At 39.8% G+C, this 19,125-nt stretch overlaps 1 protein-coding gene across 19 annotated transcripts in view; it reads right to left on the bottom strand.

The window, feature by feature from the left end:
• The window catches only part of INPP4A (inositol polyphosphate-4-phosphatase type I A), a 131,462-nt gene that overhangs the window by 39,752 nt on the left and 72,585 nt on the right, over positions 1-19,125 (bottom strand). For 10 of the 19 annotated variants that reach the window (XM_040584779.1, XM_040584782.1, XM_040584788.1 and 7 more), the window contains exons 3-12: positions 14,323-14,385; positions 12,264-12,482; positions 11,373-11,417; positions 9,777-9,895; positions 9,544-9,660; positions 8,442-8,521; positions 5,688-5,799; positions 4,623-4,713; positions 3,812-3,959; positions 124-254 (exon numbers count right to left, since the gene is read on the bottom strand). In XM_040584779.1, the coding sequence (XP_040440713.1) occupies positions 124-254; positions 3,812-3,959; positions 4,623-4,713; positions 5,688-5,799; positions 8,442-8,521; positions 9,544-9,660; positions 9,777-9,895; positions 11,373-11,417; positions 12,264-12,369 (949 nt within the window). In that variant the 5' untranslated portion in view covers positions 12,370-12,482; positions 14,323-14,385. Of the gene's footprint in view, positions 1-123; positions 255-3,811; positions 3,960-4,622; positions 4,714-5,687; positions 5,842-8,441; positions 8,522-9,543; positions 9,661-9,776; positions 9,896-11,372; positions 11,418-12,263; positions 12,483-14,307; positions 14,386-19,125 lie in introns of all 19 variants that reach the window. The other 9 variants (XM_040584775.1, XM_040584777.1, XM_040584778.1 and 6 more) reach the window with 2 other exon arrangements.

Raw genomic sequence — 19,125 nt, 5'->3', positions numbered from 1 at the left:
AATAAAGAAATCTAACAACAGTATTTTTTACTCATCAAACTAAAAAATTCTGGGTTCCCAATTTCAGAGAAGCACTAATAATCATGGTTGAGAATTACCATGTTATTATGAAAAAGAAATCACCTTTATACTGGTGCAGGTCAGTTAGGTTTTCCTGATAAGTTAAAATAATTGTTTGGTATTGTGTAACTATTTGTCGACGAAGGCTTTCCCAACAAGGAGACAATTCTCCCAGTTCTTCTAGTTCACATACCCTAGGGGAAGAAGAAGAAAAAAGAAAGAAAAAAAAGGAAAAAAGAGGTATTTAGCTCCATTGTTCACTTGACCAAGAGTAAGTTTCACATTGTACCAACACAGCACCATCCTCAGCTGACACATTCTCAACTCACTCTGGTCTAACCTGCTCACCAGATGGAATCCTTCCAAACATATGTCCCAAAGCACAGCTGTTGAGCTCTGCTCCAAGGTACACAGGTTCACCACAGGCAGAATACACTGTGTTCCCCCCAGGAGCCTCAGGTGTTGGTCAAAACCAAAGCTTCCCACCCTTCTCCAGGAGCTGTCCAACTATATGATGTTTTGCAAATGATGGGTACTGTCATAACATCAGGTGACTTGGGACAATGAGGACCTTTTTAGTCCACTCCACTGAACTTCGGTGGCTCTCAAAACAGAACTGTGACAGAAGTCAGGTGGGACAGTAGCACCTATCAGACATCAGGTACAAGGAGTATCTGCGCTAGCCAGGTATCTACACAACAGTCTTCAAGGCCAGGCAGAGAAGGCCTAAGAAGTGTAAGCATTATTAAGGGTTTGGAGAGACAAAATATGAGCCAACAAAACCTTCATCTAAGATTCAGGATTTTAGACACCCAAGTTCCACTGTAGGTATAATAAAGGATGACTGGATACCCGTAGATAAGAACAGGAAAACCCCTGGCTCTCCCATTGCACCATGACTGCCAGGTGCTCAGTCACACATGGCAATCCTGTGTTACATACTGCTTCCCTACAGCACTACTGAGAAAGTATTCAGCGTATTCCATGTCATGCTCGCATTACTGTTTTCTTGGGTTAAGGTATTATTTGGAAGAAAGGAAGAAAGATAAAATAAACGAGTCAACAGCAGATCCAAGTCAGCAGCATATTACTCCAGAAAAAGTAGCACAATCATCTGCCAAAAGGATCCGGCAGTTCTTTTTGTGGTTCTCTCAATATCCCTCATCCTTAGTTTTAATCAATTGTCTGTATATCATTTAAGCATTTCACAGAACAATTCTCACTCCACAGTATTTAGGATATTATCAAAAGGAAGCAAATTTCCCAGAAAAAACATCAGATTGACTTGCCGATAGGTAACAGTGTAAACTGTATTTATCAGTGACTTGGAAAAAGACACTTTTGGTTCCATCTTGAAAAACTGCTTCTGTATAAGATGCTATTACAACTACCTTGTCAAACTCCCTGCTCAAAACTAGCCATGCATCTGAGCCCAGGTCTTCCTGAAGTAAATTCACAGCTTAATACTTAAACACTTTTTTGTCCCATAGGCTAAGACAGCAGGGGATGCACATGCCATAAATAACTAGGTAGTCAAAATATCCCTTCAGTTATATGTTTCCTTTCAAAGAGCTCTGGCCCAGAAGTGCTTTATGTAAGAGCCAGCAGCTGCGATTATCCAAGGACATTTTAAAAGTCACCAGGATGTAAAGACAGAAGCAGCTGTGCTTCTGTAGCTGTCTGGCATTCCTCTGGGCTGCAGCACAGAGGACGGAGAAGAGAGCACTTGGCAAATCTGAGAGATCCTATGAATACAAACTGTGACTGTGGATGTCATTGAGGGACACCTCAGCTGAACAGAAAGAAGGGATTCTTTCTCACTAACTACACAGAAGTTGTACTACCTTTGAGCCACACAATTCAGAGCATACAAAGTTGTACTAGTAATCACCTGGGCTGTTATTAGCCCATAACTGTATACAGTATGTAGCAATTGATCTCTGCATGATTTTAGCAAGAGCCTCTGAACAGTCACATTGAAGTTTCTTAAGATGTTAGCCGTGCACTGTCCACAGTCTTAGAGAAAGCCACATCTTTTTTTCCCCATTCACCCTAAATTCTCCTCTTATTATCTCCAAGTCCTTAAACTACATCCATCACAGATGGCATTTTATGGGTAAGCTTGCCACCTCTTTAAATTAGGAAGGCTGTACCTCATAATAAACGGGTGCTTTTAAATGTATGTGAGGAAAGCTGTAGAGAAAAAAAGATATAAACAGTGAATAAACGAGGTCTAAATGCATAATGGCATATCCCAAGCCCCCTCCATCAAGGTTGCAGCAGGACAGCTAGGCAAGATAACAGCATTCACTCTTTAGAATCTAGGATCTGACTACTCCTACTAAGTGCATGTCACTAAAAAAACCCACAATTCAACAGCAGAAAAAAAATACAAAATAAACAATGTGAACTTTGGAAACCCAGTCATTTCATGCATTAGTTTTTTCATACATAATAAACAGTCACCGCTATCTTTCTGCGAGAATTTATCATTTTTGCAAAATATGACTATACCTCAAAAACCGTAGACTACTTCTGCCTGCTCATATGGATTAACACTATTTCACAATATCACAAAGGAATTGAATTGTATTAATATAGGATAATGAGAGCACTAGTTTTATTTTTAATTAAGGTCAGGCTCAGTTAGGTCTCTAGGAGGGGATTCAAATACAGCCGAACTAAAAAACCAATCCTCAAAAATACAGCTAAAAATTCTTTTACCATCCTAATCTTGGCTTTTATAAAGAATACATAAACTGTTACGTTTGCAAATCACAGCCTACAAATGTAGGGAAGTAAAACTCATAACTGAATACATTGCCTGGAAGAGAGTTAATTGCTTCAAGAAGAAGCAAATTCAGAATAAACCTATAAAATGTTTAACAGATTTCCTTCTCCCTCCCACCTCCTAAAATGAGAAAAAGTTATTACTGTCCTACAGTGTCTCATTTTAGTTGGCTTTATTCTGTTTGTTTTCCATTCAAAACTACTCTTCTGACTCTCAGCACCATCTCTTAATTCACTGAGTCAATCTATCATCTTGTTATCTATCTTTGCTTTGCTTATATAGCACAGAAGTCAAATGACTTTTTCAAGGGGATCAGGTTTTTTCTTCTTTGTCTGCTACTCTAATTACTCATTCCACTTAGCTGGTGTCTGTGTTGTCTCTGTTCCCTTCTCAACATTCTTAGCAGCTGGAGTTGTTACTCTTTCGTTTACACTGTCTCATCTATCCAGACTTCTCCCCACCTATGAAACACTGAGATATGTTTTATTTTTAATTCAACTTCACTTTTCTCTTTATATTAATATAAACTATGTTTCAAAACCAGAATGTATTGAAGTATATGCATTATTATATAAAAAAAGAGATCATGTATTCCAATGTGGTGGTCTTAATACAGTCACATGACTATGGAATAATATATTTTGTGGCCTTATCAACACTTTCACGAGAGGAACAGATAACCCATAAGTGCAGCTAACTGCAGTATTATCCCAAGTGTTCACTATGCCAACAATTCTCTCCCATCAACACCTCTGTATGTTCACTTTACCATATACTCAAGTCCAAATTCTATACTCTGACACGAGATTGTATTCGCTGTAACTGTACAGTCAGCAAATTGCTGCTTTTACTATTTTTTCTTCAGCGCCTCTGTGCATTAACACACATATATTCCTTGGAAACTCAGTAACAGCCATATCACTGCTGTATTACTGCACATGTAAACTGGCCCAAACTCACCTTGCTGCATCTTCTTCTAGAAGAAGCTTCACAAATTGCCTAGGGATGTGCAGCGACAGGACACTCTCGGCCATCTGCTCCAAGATTCTCAAGTGGTTTCCATCAGTGGTTGGGAAGCGATACATTCGGCAAATGGCACCACCAAATACTAAAGAATTAAAATCATGCTATTTGAGCACAGGGTTTGAATTAAAAGTGTACAGTCTCTCCTTTTTTAAAGTAAATGGCTTTGGTTCACTAATGAGCTGTAACATACTGCTGTAAAGATCTGGTTTAACCATGCATCAGTCTAAGCTTTTCTAAACATGGCCATTCTGCAATGCCCATTCTTCTGCATGTCTGCAGGAAAAGCCCCCCAAAACACTGGTAAGGAAATGAAACACATATGCAAATCTTGACATAAGTTGGAGGTTTTTTATGTACTGTGCATCTTCCTCTCAAGCAATCGTTTGCTGGAAAACTAACCTTTCTTCAAGATTTTTTCTTTTTTTAAAAAGCAGCTGCTTTCCTCCGTCCTTCCCCTCCTCTCAACGATTGCTTAGGAATAGACTAGCAAACTGCATGCAGAATTTTATACTACAGTCAAGTTAAGTGACAAAAGTTTGCTTCTGCTGTTTTTACTATACAAAGTAGTGTAGATGATAAAATAATTTATTCCTGTATGACCCTCAAAGAGCTAGCTGCTCAATCAGCTGCCTGTTCCTATTCAAATGAAACATCTGTTTAAATGCCCTGGGGCCAGAGGCAGACAGCAAGAGATTAGCTTTTTCTGATGCCTAAAGCTTACTTGTTACTGCCCACAGCAGCTTACCAGATTTCAGTAGTGCATCTTTCCGTAATGAAGCATATTTGGATCTGATTCCTAAGGATTCTGTTAAACTTTCATCAACTGGCAACACAGTCTAAACAAAAACAAAGAACAGTAATAGTAAAGAATAAAACCTCAGTGCTAGGGCAATATGCAGCGACGACCCCATTACACAGACTTGAAAGGAATATTCAACACAACCATGGTTAAAATAAATATTTCAAATATGTTTACTGTGGACAAAAAATATTGCAGGCTGAAAAAATAAATCCACTTAAACCCTTCAATCTAAGCATTCCTATTTACTTCCACCACACAGTTCAAAATGCCATAAAAATTTTCATCCAGCCTTTCAACTACTTTATGCTAGCACAGCTCCAGAGTCCTTAAAGGTACTGCACCGATACGTGGCAGCTACAGGTCTGGCCGGATACAAGGCGATACTAATCCACATTGCGACTGTGATACACTGACTGTAATTATCACCAGGACATTAAGGACACAAGGTTTACAGAAATAAACATATGCCTAGGCTGAGAAAGTACTATAAATATCTGCTCTCAGACAAATACTAGGGGATCAGAAAAAGACAAAATAATGCAGTATTCAAGTAACCTGTTCAGTTTATCAAAATCTTTTAAGTTGCCTGTGAAGATTCTGGAAATTCTCCGAGCATCCCCATTACAGCTTTGCTTAATGCCACCTTCCAATTCACAATGCGAACTGGAATACCACATCTTTGTAGAACTGGTGATTGATGCAACAAGTGCACCAACATATGGCACTGCAAGCCTATTCAGATGAAGGGCATGAGCACCTGAAGTGAAAACTTACTCTAAATTAAAATCTTTGCCAAGACTTTTAACACCAAATGTAAGCACCTAGAACTCTGCAAAACACAAAGCTGCTTCATCACCGTTAGGCTGCTCTTTACTGTATTTTAAAATTGTAAAGCACTACTAAATAGCAAGATAAACAGGAAAGCTAACAGCAGATATCAACCGATCTTATTTCAATGCTGGCAATAAATCTGCATTTTTCTGAATTTGATACAATGCTCATACTCACCCTTCCATTAATTGTATCGGGTGACCTTGTCACCGGGGGCCTTTGGTCAGTTTTCTCCTCCATTTGCCATCCAATAACTGTAATGTTACCTACACGGTCACTTTCAGCCGACCTGCAACAAACACTCTGCGTTGAGATTTTTTTGGAGGTGGACCTGTTTATCAACAAGGGAACACTTATAAAAGGCTATTAATCTTCAAAATTAATAAACATTGTAAATAAGAAGCTTTTCAACTTCATTTTGTATATTTTTATAATGCGTTATTCCAACAGGAAAAAGCTTCCCTCATTCTGCAAGGATGATGTACAGACCTCCTAATGAAGGCAAACTAAAACCATGCATGTATTTCAATACTTACGTAAAAGGAGAAAGAGTTTAGATTTTACAGTTAGTCTGTTGCAGGCAAAAGCAGCTTAAATTGTGAACAGGAAGCAGATAATGGGCTGCATCTGCACATGTGTATGTATATGCCCGTGCCTGTGAATGTCTGAAAGCAAACTTTTTAACCTTCAGTCAGAAGACTGCTACTTGCTAGCTGCAACTGGAAAATTTTGATAATATGTGGACTAAATCGAAGTAGCACATCCCAAATCTTCCCCTTCATAGAGAAGTTGGCCGAGGCCACCAGTTAGGAGGCCGTTCACATCTTGTGTTTCTGCAGATAAGACTATTCAGTCTGGGAAAACTGGGAGCCTGACACTGCAGGAAGAAAAGCTCATGCTAAAAAGAAGGACCCTGAAAAGAAATGGTCTAGGGAAGAAGGTGAAGATTGTTAATGGAAGAAAGGTCCCTGAGGTGGAGGACGATCCTGGAGATCAGGGAGCTGCATGGAAACAAATACCAGAGATCCCCAGGGATCTGGCCACTAACAGCTAAGGAGCCACACAGCAGTAACTGACACAACTTTCTGTCTCACCTTCCCAGACCTAGCAGCTGTCTCCTTGCTGTGGAGGGAAGCTGACACCATATGAACACATGACTGAGGGGCGAGTGAGTGAGTGAGTCAGAGACAGAAGAATCAGGTGGGGTAAAAGCTCTGATCTTGCTGGTTTTAAAATATATACCAGTATCCAGATCTACCACAGCTATCATTTATTCTGTCTCACCCATGACACACAGTAATTTTGACAGAGACTTTTATGTTATTATTTTAAGATAGATTCTAAACAGTATTCTAAGATTGTTGTTTACATGTAAAAATACGCTGGAACAACTAAGACAAAAAAAAATGTCTCTGGAACAGACAATACTGGGGAGACAAAAGAAACAAGTACACAGGATGACTACAAGAAAAGATTTAAAGTATCCAAATCATGCAGCATGTTTATAGACATTGCTCAGCATTCAGCTTCTACATCCAAGGGATAACATGACAATGAGAAGTCAGTCAAGGCTTACGTTAAGCCCTATAATCAATCAATGCATGTATTCACACATGATTCTTTGATAATCAGAATATAGCTGATATCAAAACAAGAGTTTAATGAAGTCCACTTTCAACATAGAAAGAATGAATGGATAAACCTAACAGAATACCCATGTCTAACGCAAAACCACGAAACTCCTGCCATCACACTCCTCCTCATTCTTCATCTCCCTCAAAACACCCTCATCTTCACACATACGAGAAATCAGAATATTCTACCCACCATCAATGTCATATTTTGGTGCCTTTTCTGACTCAATTCCCTCATTTGCTCCCCCCTGCTAAATCAAGTCAATTTTTTATTCACAACACATTGTGGAAAAGCTGAAAACCTTACCCATCTATTCTCTTAACATGAAAAGCTTTGCCCGTGTTTTGTTAGTTGTATCTGGGCTAAGAAATTTCCACAAGTTTATCAGTCACTGTTTCTAGTGCTGATCATACCGATACTACCAGCACCATCTTCCTCAGTTCCTCTGATTATGCTTCCCCCTCCAACTGACCTCCCCTTGTTTTCTCTGACCGGGATGTCTGTCCTACTTTCAACAGAGACTACTTCAGTTACACATAAGAGCTCTCTTTATTTAATCTCACGTTGCTTTCTTCATTCTTTTCCAACACTCTGCTTTGTCCCACGCTGGCTTTCAAGACTGTGGTTTGATTCCAATGACTAGAACTATTACCTTAAGGATTTGTATTAGACTCACACCCTATTTTTCATCCCCTCCTGAGTCACGTTCCTTCCATGAAAGTTTCCAATATGAATTAAAGTAGCAAATCATATCAATCTATGTTGCTTAGTATGACTCCTCCTTTTCCTAGTGCATTATATTGATAAATATACTGTTTAGCAACATATACACAATTTAGCAGCAGGTAGGTGTTGAAATATTAAATAGAACCTAGATTTATCTAAGCCAAGGTATTCCAAACTGCTAAGATAATCCTCTGTTTCAATGGGTTTCATTCTCCCCATCACAGGCTCTTTATACATCAGCACAGTTAAAAATACTCTATTTTGCCACACTTCACAGACACATACACTGAGGTGATAGGATGAAATGCACAAAAATGACATTGGTCTTGACAATACTTTCTTGACTTGCAGAACTAGAACCAATGTCTAACAGTATTCACCACATCAGAAAGGTCTTGTTCTACATGTTTTAATTATCATGCAATATAAAATTCCTTAATACTGGCCTGGAACTAAAACATTAAACAAACAAAAGGTTTTCATCACATCTCACAGACAGTTTTCATCACATCTAAAGCATGCTTTGAAGAATTAAGAATTAATTCCTAAATGGAGGAGAATACTACAAACCTTAGTGTTAAGTGCAACCTGTGATTCTTCTCCTGAAGAAGTTCTTTTACACTGAACATCCCAGAACCCAACAAATACATCTGAAAGAAGATGAGTATCAGAATTATAATTTACCTTTAAAGGCTTTGTCCACAGCAATAAAGCCCAAAATACAATTATTCACAGAAGTCTGAGAACAAAAATACAGATATTTATGCCCACACATAACTAATTAAAACCCTTTCTAATTCAAACCCTTTAAAATTTAATAAATGTGGTAATTTATCAAAAAACCTTCTTCTACTGGAAGACATTAAGCATTTTGCTTTCTATAGGATCTGAGTGGAGACCCAGGAACACTGAAAGCAATGACGGAATGGGGCTCAGACTGACTAAGTCAACATTTCATAGTCCCTCCCTGATCCAAACTTGGTTCCTCCTGAAGAACCTGTCTCCTTTGAAGGTATTCCTTTTTTCCCAGAGCCTCCCCATGAAGCTCTGTACAGAAAGGGACAGTTCTGCTGCCCCTGAGGAAGCCACGGAAAAGCAGACACATGGGGCCTGAAACAGTATTCTGGGTAACAGTGTGAGAATAAATGGCCCGAGCTGCTCCCAGATCCAAGTGGCTACACAGCAGGGCAGGCACTTAAAGCTTTTTTCAGTAAGGGTACAAATCTTACCCACGAACAAAATCACTAAGGTATCAGAGCAAGGCAATTTCTGGAATTTAGCGGCTCTGTTCAAAAGGACTGTTTCATTATGGGCCCAAGAGGCTCAACATCTTGGCATAGGTTAGAGACCTCATTTAGGGGTGCTGGATCCCATTCAATATATAGTTGAGTAAAGAGGTCCACAAGATAAAAGAACAGGTGACGGGACTCTTAAATCCATGGTTTTCAAACTTGCTGCAGACAGCCTTATTTGAGAAAAGTGGCAAAGCTCCCCACTCTGCCAAGTCCACCTCATGGCATTTGTCGCTCCCTCCCCTCCCCACCTTGCTTCCTCTAGGATCAACGCTGCTATCCCTTTGCTTTCTTCCACAAAAGTTAATAGTTTTATCTCCTTGCCTCTTGTTTCCTTGCTCTGCACTGACTGGGCAGGGAACAGAATAAAGAAAACTTACTGTTCCCTGAGATCTATCTTTGACGTCGTACACAGAGAGTTTGATTTGTGTCATTTGATTGATAAGAGAGTCTTGGAAAAAGGCAATGCTGCTTAGAAAGATAGGATTACTTGTTCCCTGCAATCATAAACAAAAAAAGGCAAAAATTAATGTAAAGTGGTATTTGTTAGGAAGAAATGCTTCCTGTGTTAGCTTCAATTTTAAACCTGATCCAGGAGTATCTGACCGCTTACCTCAATAATTTCTGTCTGTGCATGCTTCGTCCAGAACGCCTGAGGAGGTGTAGTGACACTCACTGCTACAAAACTATTTGGTTTTCGATCTAGCGATGGAGTTAGCAGCTCACTGCAAGCTTGAGGTATGCAACAGATAAATACATTTAGATTCAGGACCTTTTTCATAATGCTGTAAGACCTGACATTTTTATAACAGCATACTATATACCCTGAGCAATAAAGCCAAGAAAGGCTTAACATGAATTCTGTCCTCACATTATAAAGGCACATCACTCACCTTTGTGCATGGAAAGAGTAAACATGCAACCAGATCAGTCTGGCTCCAAGCTGTAGAGCCATAATTTAAACTCGTTCTCTTCTAACACCTGCCTATCCTTTCCCCTGGCACAGCCCATTAGAACAGCATACATGCACAGGTTTTCCTCTGGGAATCTCATGAGCATGGCTGCATTTGATTTGAAGTCACGCTCCATTAAGCCTGTTACCAAACAGCATTTTGCCATGGAGAACCCACAGAAGTGCTTGAACACTGATCAAGCAGCGCTACGAGGAAAACTGGCTTCTAATTGTAAAAGGACAGCAATTTATTTCCTCTAAAATGTTACTGTAAGTTTAACTGCTGGGAAGGGACTATGGGTGAAACTATAGGGACTACAGTAGGCTACCAAAAATTTCCATGAGTGACTCTACACAATTACATTAAACTTCAGAGCCAAATTCTATCTAGCTCGATACAGGTAACTACAGCGTGGTCTGACTCTGCTTCAGCTAGATGCAGAAAGTTAATTCTGAAATTTACCTAGACAAGCAAAATGTTTAAATGTACACAGTTTTGCAGTTCTAGGTATTTTTAACTTATCTGAAAATACCTGAATTATCTTCTTCAGCTCTAAGGAGTTCTTGTAAAGATTATTATTCATATACAATTACACACACCTGAGAAAATTTTTTGATTTTTAATTTCAAACACACTGTTAAGAGCATAACCTTCCAAACATTAGTCCACTATTAAGCCAAGAAAACCATGCTGCAGTTGAAAATGTGGACTGAATTTTCATTAAGAAAATATTTTTCACTTATTCTTCAGGTGAGGTGAGCCAATGCACAAGCTTCTCATCCAAATCTAACCATCTCAGAAATCAGGTCACTTCTGCATCTCATAGTATCACTTAACAGCAAAGAGGTATGTGTAATAGTTGGTAACTCTTAGGAAAGATCCTGTCCTGAAATGGTGTTTCCAGATTGCTTGAAAGCCTGAACTGCTGATATACTGAGACTGAAGACAGATTCACTGTATCTTCACATAAACAAAACAAGCATTAAAAAATAATATTCACATAGCAAACATTTAAAATTTTATAGAACAGATGTTTTAATTGCAGACTTTTAAAAACATCACAAAATCAAACTGCTGGCTGCTTGTCAAAAGATACTGCGCAGGCAGCCAGAAAACTGTACCACATCTCCATAAAAATCAAAGCAAAGTTTCAATTCTTACTATATGAAAGGCCCTTCAAAATTAACAATTAAAATCCTGCTCACATACTCAACAGCATGCATCATCAAAATTAGCATAAAAATCACTAAGCCTACCTAAACTGAACTCTAAAATCGGCTCATCTGGATCCTGAATGTTTCCTGTAAACCAGAAAAATTAACAAAAGATTAGCCAAACATTTCTGTTGTGTGAATCCTTTCCTAAAACTGCAGTCATACAGAGAAAGAAATTAAATTTTCTAGAAAAAAAAAAAAAGTATTTTTAATTCAATGAGCCATGACTGCTATTTAAAATATTTATTAGCTAATCATTGGTATCTAAAAATGATTTGGAAAACCTGAGATAATCTAATTTTATAAAACATGTTGAAATATATAAAAATACGCAGGATTATACAGAATATGGGAATATAAAATGCCAAATCTCAGTACAAAACAACAGGATTAAAGCCACTTAAGTGTCTGAGCCACTATACCAAATTATTAAATCACGAGGTATATAAAATACACCTCCTCTGTGATCAGTGAATAGGGAGAAGTTTGAAAGTACCTGTCTCTCTCACTAATCAAAGAAAGTCTCTGGGGGTTACAATCCTAATTTACTTATCATAAAAGATACGGGAGAGAATTCTCAGCTCCCTGAACTCTCTTCAAAATTTTATACAATGTCAAACAAGGAGGTTGCCAAGACTCTTCCTAGACCTTGACATTCTTTTGTTTTCTTCCCAATTGCTTATTTTTGACTGATAAACACAAGTGCACAAAATCTAGTTTAATTTCTTTTTTCCTTCCCTCTCCAATTTTAATGTTTTGTCCGCTTTAAAAATGGTAAGTTTAAGATTTTTTTAATCCTTTAGTATAATTCCTTTATCTCATACCCTCCAGATAACCAGACACATCAAATCTTCTAGCATTTAAAATAAAATAATAAAAAAAAAGTACAATGCATATTCCGAAAGGAGCAACAGCTGACACGAAGGCACGTACCTGCCAGAGAAAGACCTAGCATGTCAGAGGTGACATCGATGGTGGAGGCCCGTTGCACGGTGCGGGATTTTGCACCGTGGCGGGGACTGTGTTCTCTTGCTGTCATTTTGTCATGAAGAACCCTTCTCTTCTTGCTGCTTGGCTTTACCGATGTTTGTCTTGCACAGTAGCAGAGTGCAGCGGGTTGTCTCCAACGGCTATTCCTCTAACATTACCACGCTAAGTGATAAAGAGAGAAAAAGCACACACCAAAATTTTAGGCCACTATCTAGCTTCTGTACTTTTTGACAGCGGCAAATCTACTGCCATAAAATTGCCTCAGGTCATTCAGATAAAACACTCAAGGCAGATCCAATGCACAGTAACTCAATTTGCATGAACCCTACACTCGCAGCATTTTACTGCACATTGTTGAAGACGGTTCCACATGCAAGAAAGGCTCTTCTGTCAGAGAACGGGGGTTGAGACTCGTTAGCATGCCAGCTGCTCCTCTCCTTTGTCTAACTTATTAAACCATCCTTAATGAAGTTTCCTGGTTTTCATAATCCCTGGGGAGCACAAATAAACTTGTCAGATGGGGCTTCTGCCTGCAGAGGTACAACAAGGGGTAAGGACCAAGGGACAATGTGTCGGCGGAACGCAGAACAAAAGGGCAGCAAGTTGGCGTCAGCACACTGTGTCGTTCCAGGCTGTACTGCCAAGGGAAAAGGGATGTTGAAAACTGTAAAGAAAACCCACCGGGCCACAGCGTGGCTGGAACTCTGGGATGCTGATGGAAAGGAAAAGCAAAAGGGGATGCCTGCTGCTGTGGCACATGGCAGCGTCCGTGCTTCTCCTTCACCCCACACTTCACTAGGCTACAGACATCCACGACAATTGTTCTTCCCCTCACAACGCTATAAAGTGAAATGTTACGATAGGAAAGAAACACACAGCCTATAGAAAATTTGGTTATTTTGTTAAATGCGGTGCTTTTGGTTTAGCTAATGAATTTGAATGTTCCTTCCGTCAGCCACATCAGCACTGCAGTTATGGAACTTTTGTATTCATTTCATACTATTATGACAAACTCAATTCATTTAGGAAGTGAGATCAGGAGTGAAGTCTGATAAACCTGAAAGGTAGTAATACAGTGACTAATACCTTCACAGCAGCCCCTCATTATTTTTACAAAACATTCAAACCACACTGCATAATGGCAGCATAATTTTTTTCCTTTTAGGTTGACGGATCTAACAATGGGCAAGATGCATTCTAATTAAATAAAGCACGTAGCTTTCACTTGTGTTTTAAATCGGCATTTCAAAACCTGCCTAACTTAAGTCTCTGATTTTAGCTAGTCAGCATCTCCCTCTGGAGGATTTCAAAAGAATCTCCCTCTCTCCACAGTGAACTCAAGCACTTTCTTTACTAGCACTGGTTCACATCTAAAATTCAGATGCAAGTTAAGCATCTAAGACAACTGAATTGCATGCAATCCTGGCCATATGCAGAAGCTTAGGAAATGAGATTTTAAATGGGGAGCTCATTCTAGGGAGGAAGGAATTTGGGCTGTGTCCACAAGATGGGCCACTCAGAACTAATAATTTGGCTCGGTGATTCAACCCAGGTTTATACAATATAATGTCATAAGCCACTCCAAATAGGAAAAAACGGAATTCTTGAGTGGAAGAAGCAGAAATTGAGAGCTCTGAACACCCCATCCCCAAAAGCTCAGAAACTCAGTGACAGCATACAAAACAACACTCAGCTTATAGATATAATTCATGACAGACAAAAATTAAAGCAGGCAGATTTAGAATTCATGTAGAATCACAGAATAGTTGAGGTTGGAAGGGATTCTATGGAGTTCATCTAATCTATCCTTAGAAAAGGCCAATCCTTGAGAAGTTAAAATAGGGCCAGGTATTTTCTCTGGTTTTAAACTGTTTCTTCTTAAATATTACTGCATGTAATAATTTTCCAAGGCTCTCTAAGTTCTCAACCACTCATTTAAATTGCAATATAAATTCCTCACATAACGATACATTTTAAATTTACTTACACTGATCATACTTACAGAGGACTCTTTTCCTCATGTGTGGAGGGATTCTGCGTATCATAACATCACTTAAGTCCACATCTAAAAAATTAACAAAACAATCAATCTTTTTATACAGCATAAATCACAACCAAGGGGCAGGTACCACACTGAGATTAATTACATTTAACTTCTGATTACTAGCTCTCACATTAAAGTTTTCTGAAAACAGAAAAAGAGTATGATCCTCTGGCTGGACCTCATCTAGCTCTAGTCATAGCGATAGCGTAGCCAGAGCAGGAGCACAAAGCAGTAAGCTTGTGCTGAAAAGGACTAACTTCAGGTCAGCATTTGGTGAGTGGGTAGAATAGCTGTAAGAGACATATGTTAACATGTTTACTCAAAGGCTTGGTGCTATTAAGAAAAAAGAATGTATATGATATGTTAAGTATGAGACAGCATTTGTTACTGTGCTTTTCTATAGTTAAACTTTCAAAATTTTGCTGTTTGGAAGAGTTATAACCACCGCTGTCACGAGAAAAGATCCTGTGTCGAAACAGTTCAACACATCGGAACGCAGCACTCTTTCTCCACTGGGTGAAATTACCGTGCAAGGTAGGCCTCTACGAACAGCTAGCTAGAAGCATACAGAAAAGTGAATTATTTTTAAATATGCTGCAAGTTAACTGAAGGTCTGTATTTGCTAGTGGTACCGTCTCGTTCAAGTACATTTGCATTAAAAGGGTAAACCTTTTACGATGTCCTGTGTACGCCACACTACAGTAAAAGAGATGAGGAAGTCTAGTCTGAGCTTTTTGATTTAATCACCGGTCCTACCAATTACCCAAGACTGCTTAAGAACATAGGTTATGAGCTTTTATCAATTGCGGAAAGGGTTCTGTCTTACCTAAACTGCACAGGAGGCAGGTATCTGATCACAGCTCACTGCCCAGGTTCTCTGCATAGTCAACGGTGAGACAGAGGCACATCCAGAGAATGAGTCACCATTTTCTGAGGTAGGTGGGATGAATCACCCCATGAAGATACACATACACACACTCACACTCCTCTCTCTCATAGAAATAATTTAGATTACTAGCTTAGGCCTGATGCTACAGCTGGGCAAACTGGATCCCTCCCACAGTTCAGGTTGTTAGCTCAGGCAGGGATGACTTCCCTCCGTTCTGCACAGCCTGACAGACCCAAATGACAGGTGCTCTGATCACTTTCTTGAATCAGAACCATTTCAACAATGACAACATTATGATCATGTTTTTGACAAAAATCAGTGGAGGTAGGATTCCTACCAAATTAAAGGTAGTATTAGCACCCCAGATAGTTTCCATAGATGGTACCAAAGACTAGTTAGTTCCACTCCTGCAGCCTGCAATCCTCAAAGGCTGATGCAATTCATGTCCAGGCAAACCCCATCCTGAAGATGGCATGATGCACCTACACATAGCCTTTGGCTTTGCCCTTACTAATACTGCAGACAGAGGACGTTGGCAATATGTGCAGCTTTGTACTGCATGAAGTTTTGCTGCAAGCCCAGTTTTCAACTGTGGCTTCAACAGAAGCATGAAAAGCTGTTATTGACCTCTATTATCAGTAATGGCCATTTCCACTGTGCAGAAAAAGCTTCTGAACAAGCCTCATTTCTGTTGTGTGAATATTTATTTTGTGCTCTGTTAGCACAAAAGCACATGACCAGAAGAAAAGATCTTCATTAGATGCCACTTCTGGCCTGCTACCTTCAGTCCTGGCAGTTGGTTATGGGAAGCAAATGCCACTCTGCCCAGCTGCGTGGTCTCATATCCTGTGGGCTTGAAACTTGGACATTTGGTCTCACGCTGCCTGCCTGCAAGATCGCAAGCGAAAACGACGATTATCTCAGCCCCAAAATAATCCCTTGATGATAAGCTTGTATAACTACAAGCTAACTGTTCTGGCAAAGTGCTTTGGTCTGTTGCCTTCTTGAAAAGAACACTAACCCTCCTACCAAACTACCCCTTGAAACAAATGTGTCAGGTGAGATCAAACCTTCTTTCACTCTAACACCTACCTACCTTTTTGACACCCATTCCACAACTGTAAGAAACATGATTTTTCCAATCACACATCAATAAGCAGCAGAAAGAGGCAACTCCAATTATAGACTAAATCAAAGTCTAGCAACTCTACTTTCCTACAGCCACAGTGCTCTGGGCTTATGGCATTTGATCGGGTAAGAGCCATGTCAAAGCAGAAAATGCAACAGCAGTGGAAGGCTAAACATCACTGATACATCTACATTAAAAGAGTAATAGAGAAAGGGAGAGTGTGACAGCTTCTTTAATGCTTTTAAAAAAATGGAGGTGCAATCCTACTAAAAGTTCACCATCATCTCCAAGAGGGAGTGAAAAAGTAGTCGTGGGGTACCTACTGAACTGCAATTAGTTTTACCATTCTCTGGACTCTCTAGGCTGTAAGGTCCACTCTCTGAGCCTTACAAATTAGGGTTCCTGTTCCTGAACAATCCACTTTGAAACATCAGGATGGCTCCTTCAGCCAAATGCATTCTTCAGATAACAGTGTCTCTGGTTGAAAATGTTTTAGCAATACACTACTGAATAGTAAATGAATACTGTCTGAAAAAGTAAGTATTCTGGATCTGCAACATGGCCAAATTTCCAACTAACATCCTATTAACTCTATCACTATCGACAAAACAATGGAAAGGATCAAATGCCCGACTATGCCAAGTTCTGACTGTGTTGCCTTCCACGTGAGAGCACCATCTCTAGTATAACTAGCACACAGGTTGGGTTTGTTTGTTTGTTTTTAACTCCAACCACAGAAAACCTTGTGAAACAAGATCTGCCATGTTGGCTCAAGACCAATCTTCCAGTAATTCCAGCCTCCCATCCCCAACAGCTGTTTCAAAGAAGATGCAAGGAACTTTATGAACCATGCTTCAGAGTCTGAAGTGAAGGTCTGGATCAACCCCATCACTCATGGCTGCAGAGCCAGCCCAAGAGCAGAACATCAGCTCTCAGGACAGCAGCTCCTAGTGAAAGCCTGCTAAGATGGACATTGATTAAGAGCTATTTTCTTCAAAGTCTCACAAGCACTTCGCTCTTCTATCTCATTTAATAGGAGACTGAATGCCCTGGACCTCACACAGATCACAACAGGAAAAGTCAGAGCCATGACCTTGACACCTTGAGTCAGATCATTCCTTCCAGCCAAACTCATGTGGGCAGCAACACAGCCTATGTCTACTGCAGGTCCATAGGCTGACAACAGAGTTTTGCTCCACTCACTCCATGACCTACAACATCCCCTTTACTATGCCCCTTGGCAAGGCAAAAGAAAGCAAGTGGTGCCAGAATTCAATACGGACCTTTGTCTCCCACTGAAATTACCTCCCCACCAAAACCACACTTGGCAGGTCCAGTCTATCAGCTCCACAAAGGTTGTATTTCACCCTCCACGTCTACTCCTTAAGTCTAGGTTCCCCTCACAAGCTGGTTCAATGTCCCACCGACCAAAATCTTGATTATCAAGGACAAGAATATAAGGTTACCCTGAAGTCTTCTCATCACTCTATGAAGCTCTCCTGAGGATTCTGAGCAAGTGGGTAACCTCAGCGAGAACAGGGAAAAGTCTTCAGCAAGAAAATGAAAGAAAATACCACAATATACAATGAATGTATTTGTGCAGCGTGGAAATCCCCAAATGCAACCTTTCAGTGACATTTAGATAGAAGGCCATTTCAGCAGCAGAAAGTAGCCTGTTTTCTCTTTGCTTTCTTGTCCAGCCTCTCCCACTTATGTACAGACAAATTTGTAAATCACAAACTTTCTTCTTGACTCTTTCCTGCTATGAACTTCAACAAACTCAATTGATCTAGAAACCTGATTTTATTTCTTTAATATATCTGAGTACTTTTAATAGAAAACTGCAATTCAGGCCACTTACTTTTTTGTGCAAATTAAGACTGTCTATATTTGCAGCTGAAACACAATTAGCATTCTTAACGTAATAAGATACTGGTTTAATTTCACTTGTCATTACAACACTCTTATTTCTTCAGCACTCCTTCTACGAGTACAAAAATATCCACACCTGCAGGTGGAAGCGAGCATTTCTAACATACGTGTTTGCTAACTAGAAAGGAAAAAGCACAGCTCTGTTTCACTTTGCAGAACAGCTTTTATCAAGCTGTGCACAGCACAATGCCATGGAAAATGATGAGTCTTGCGACAGAGCAGTTTGAAGTCCAACTCCCCCAGCCTCTTCTGTTGTTTTACCAACAGAAACTGAAACAGCTTACAAATGGTCTTTACCCTAAATGAATCTTTAGCCTCTCCACAAGAAATGTGCTGGGAACATCATGGTGAAGTTTCCTGTGCATGGAATGACTTCTCTCCTCATGACCCAGGGTTCTTACGCTACCTATACAGACATGGAAAAGCCCATGAGAACAGGGGACATATTTTCTGTTGAGGAGTTTGGACTGGAAACACATTCCTGAATTTGATGGTCCTTTGGACACCCTCCTAAAGCTCGCCTCTTCACAAGCAGTCTTTCGTCATTACCATGACACTCACAATGCAGAAACAGCATTGCTCTAACTGGAAAAAAGCAAAGAGCTTAACCCCCTCTCTGAGCTCCTCCTGCTGCAGGAAAAGGTGTGGGGGGGGGAACAAAGGCAGAACAAAGCAAAAGAAACCCCAACGGTTTATGACCTGAAATGGAGATGAACCAGACACACCTTAACATTTGCTGAAGATTTTATATTGCTTTTGATTATAGACGGATGGCAGGAAAACACCTCCAACATACAGGCAATGAGAGAGG

This window comes from Falco naumanni, chromosome 2, assembly GCF_017639655.2.
Source record: "Falco naumanni isolate bFalNau1 chromosome 2, bFalNau1.pat, whole genome shotgun sequence".
NCBI classification, from domain to species: Eukaryota; Metazoa; Chordata; class Aves; order Falconiformes; family Falconidae; genus Falco; species Falco naumanni.
This window is presented reverse-complemented; position numbering and strand designations above follow the sequence as displayed.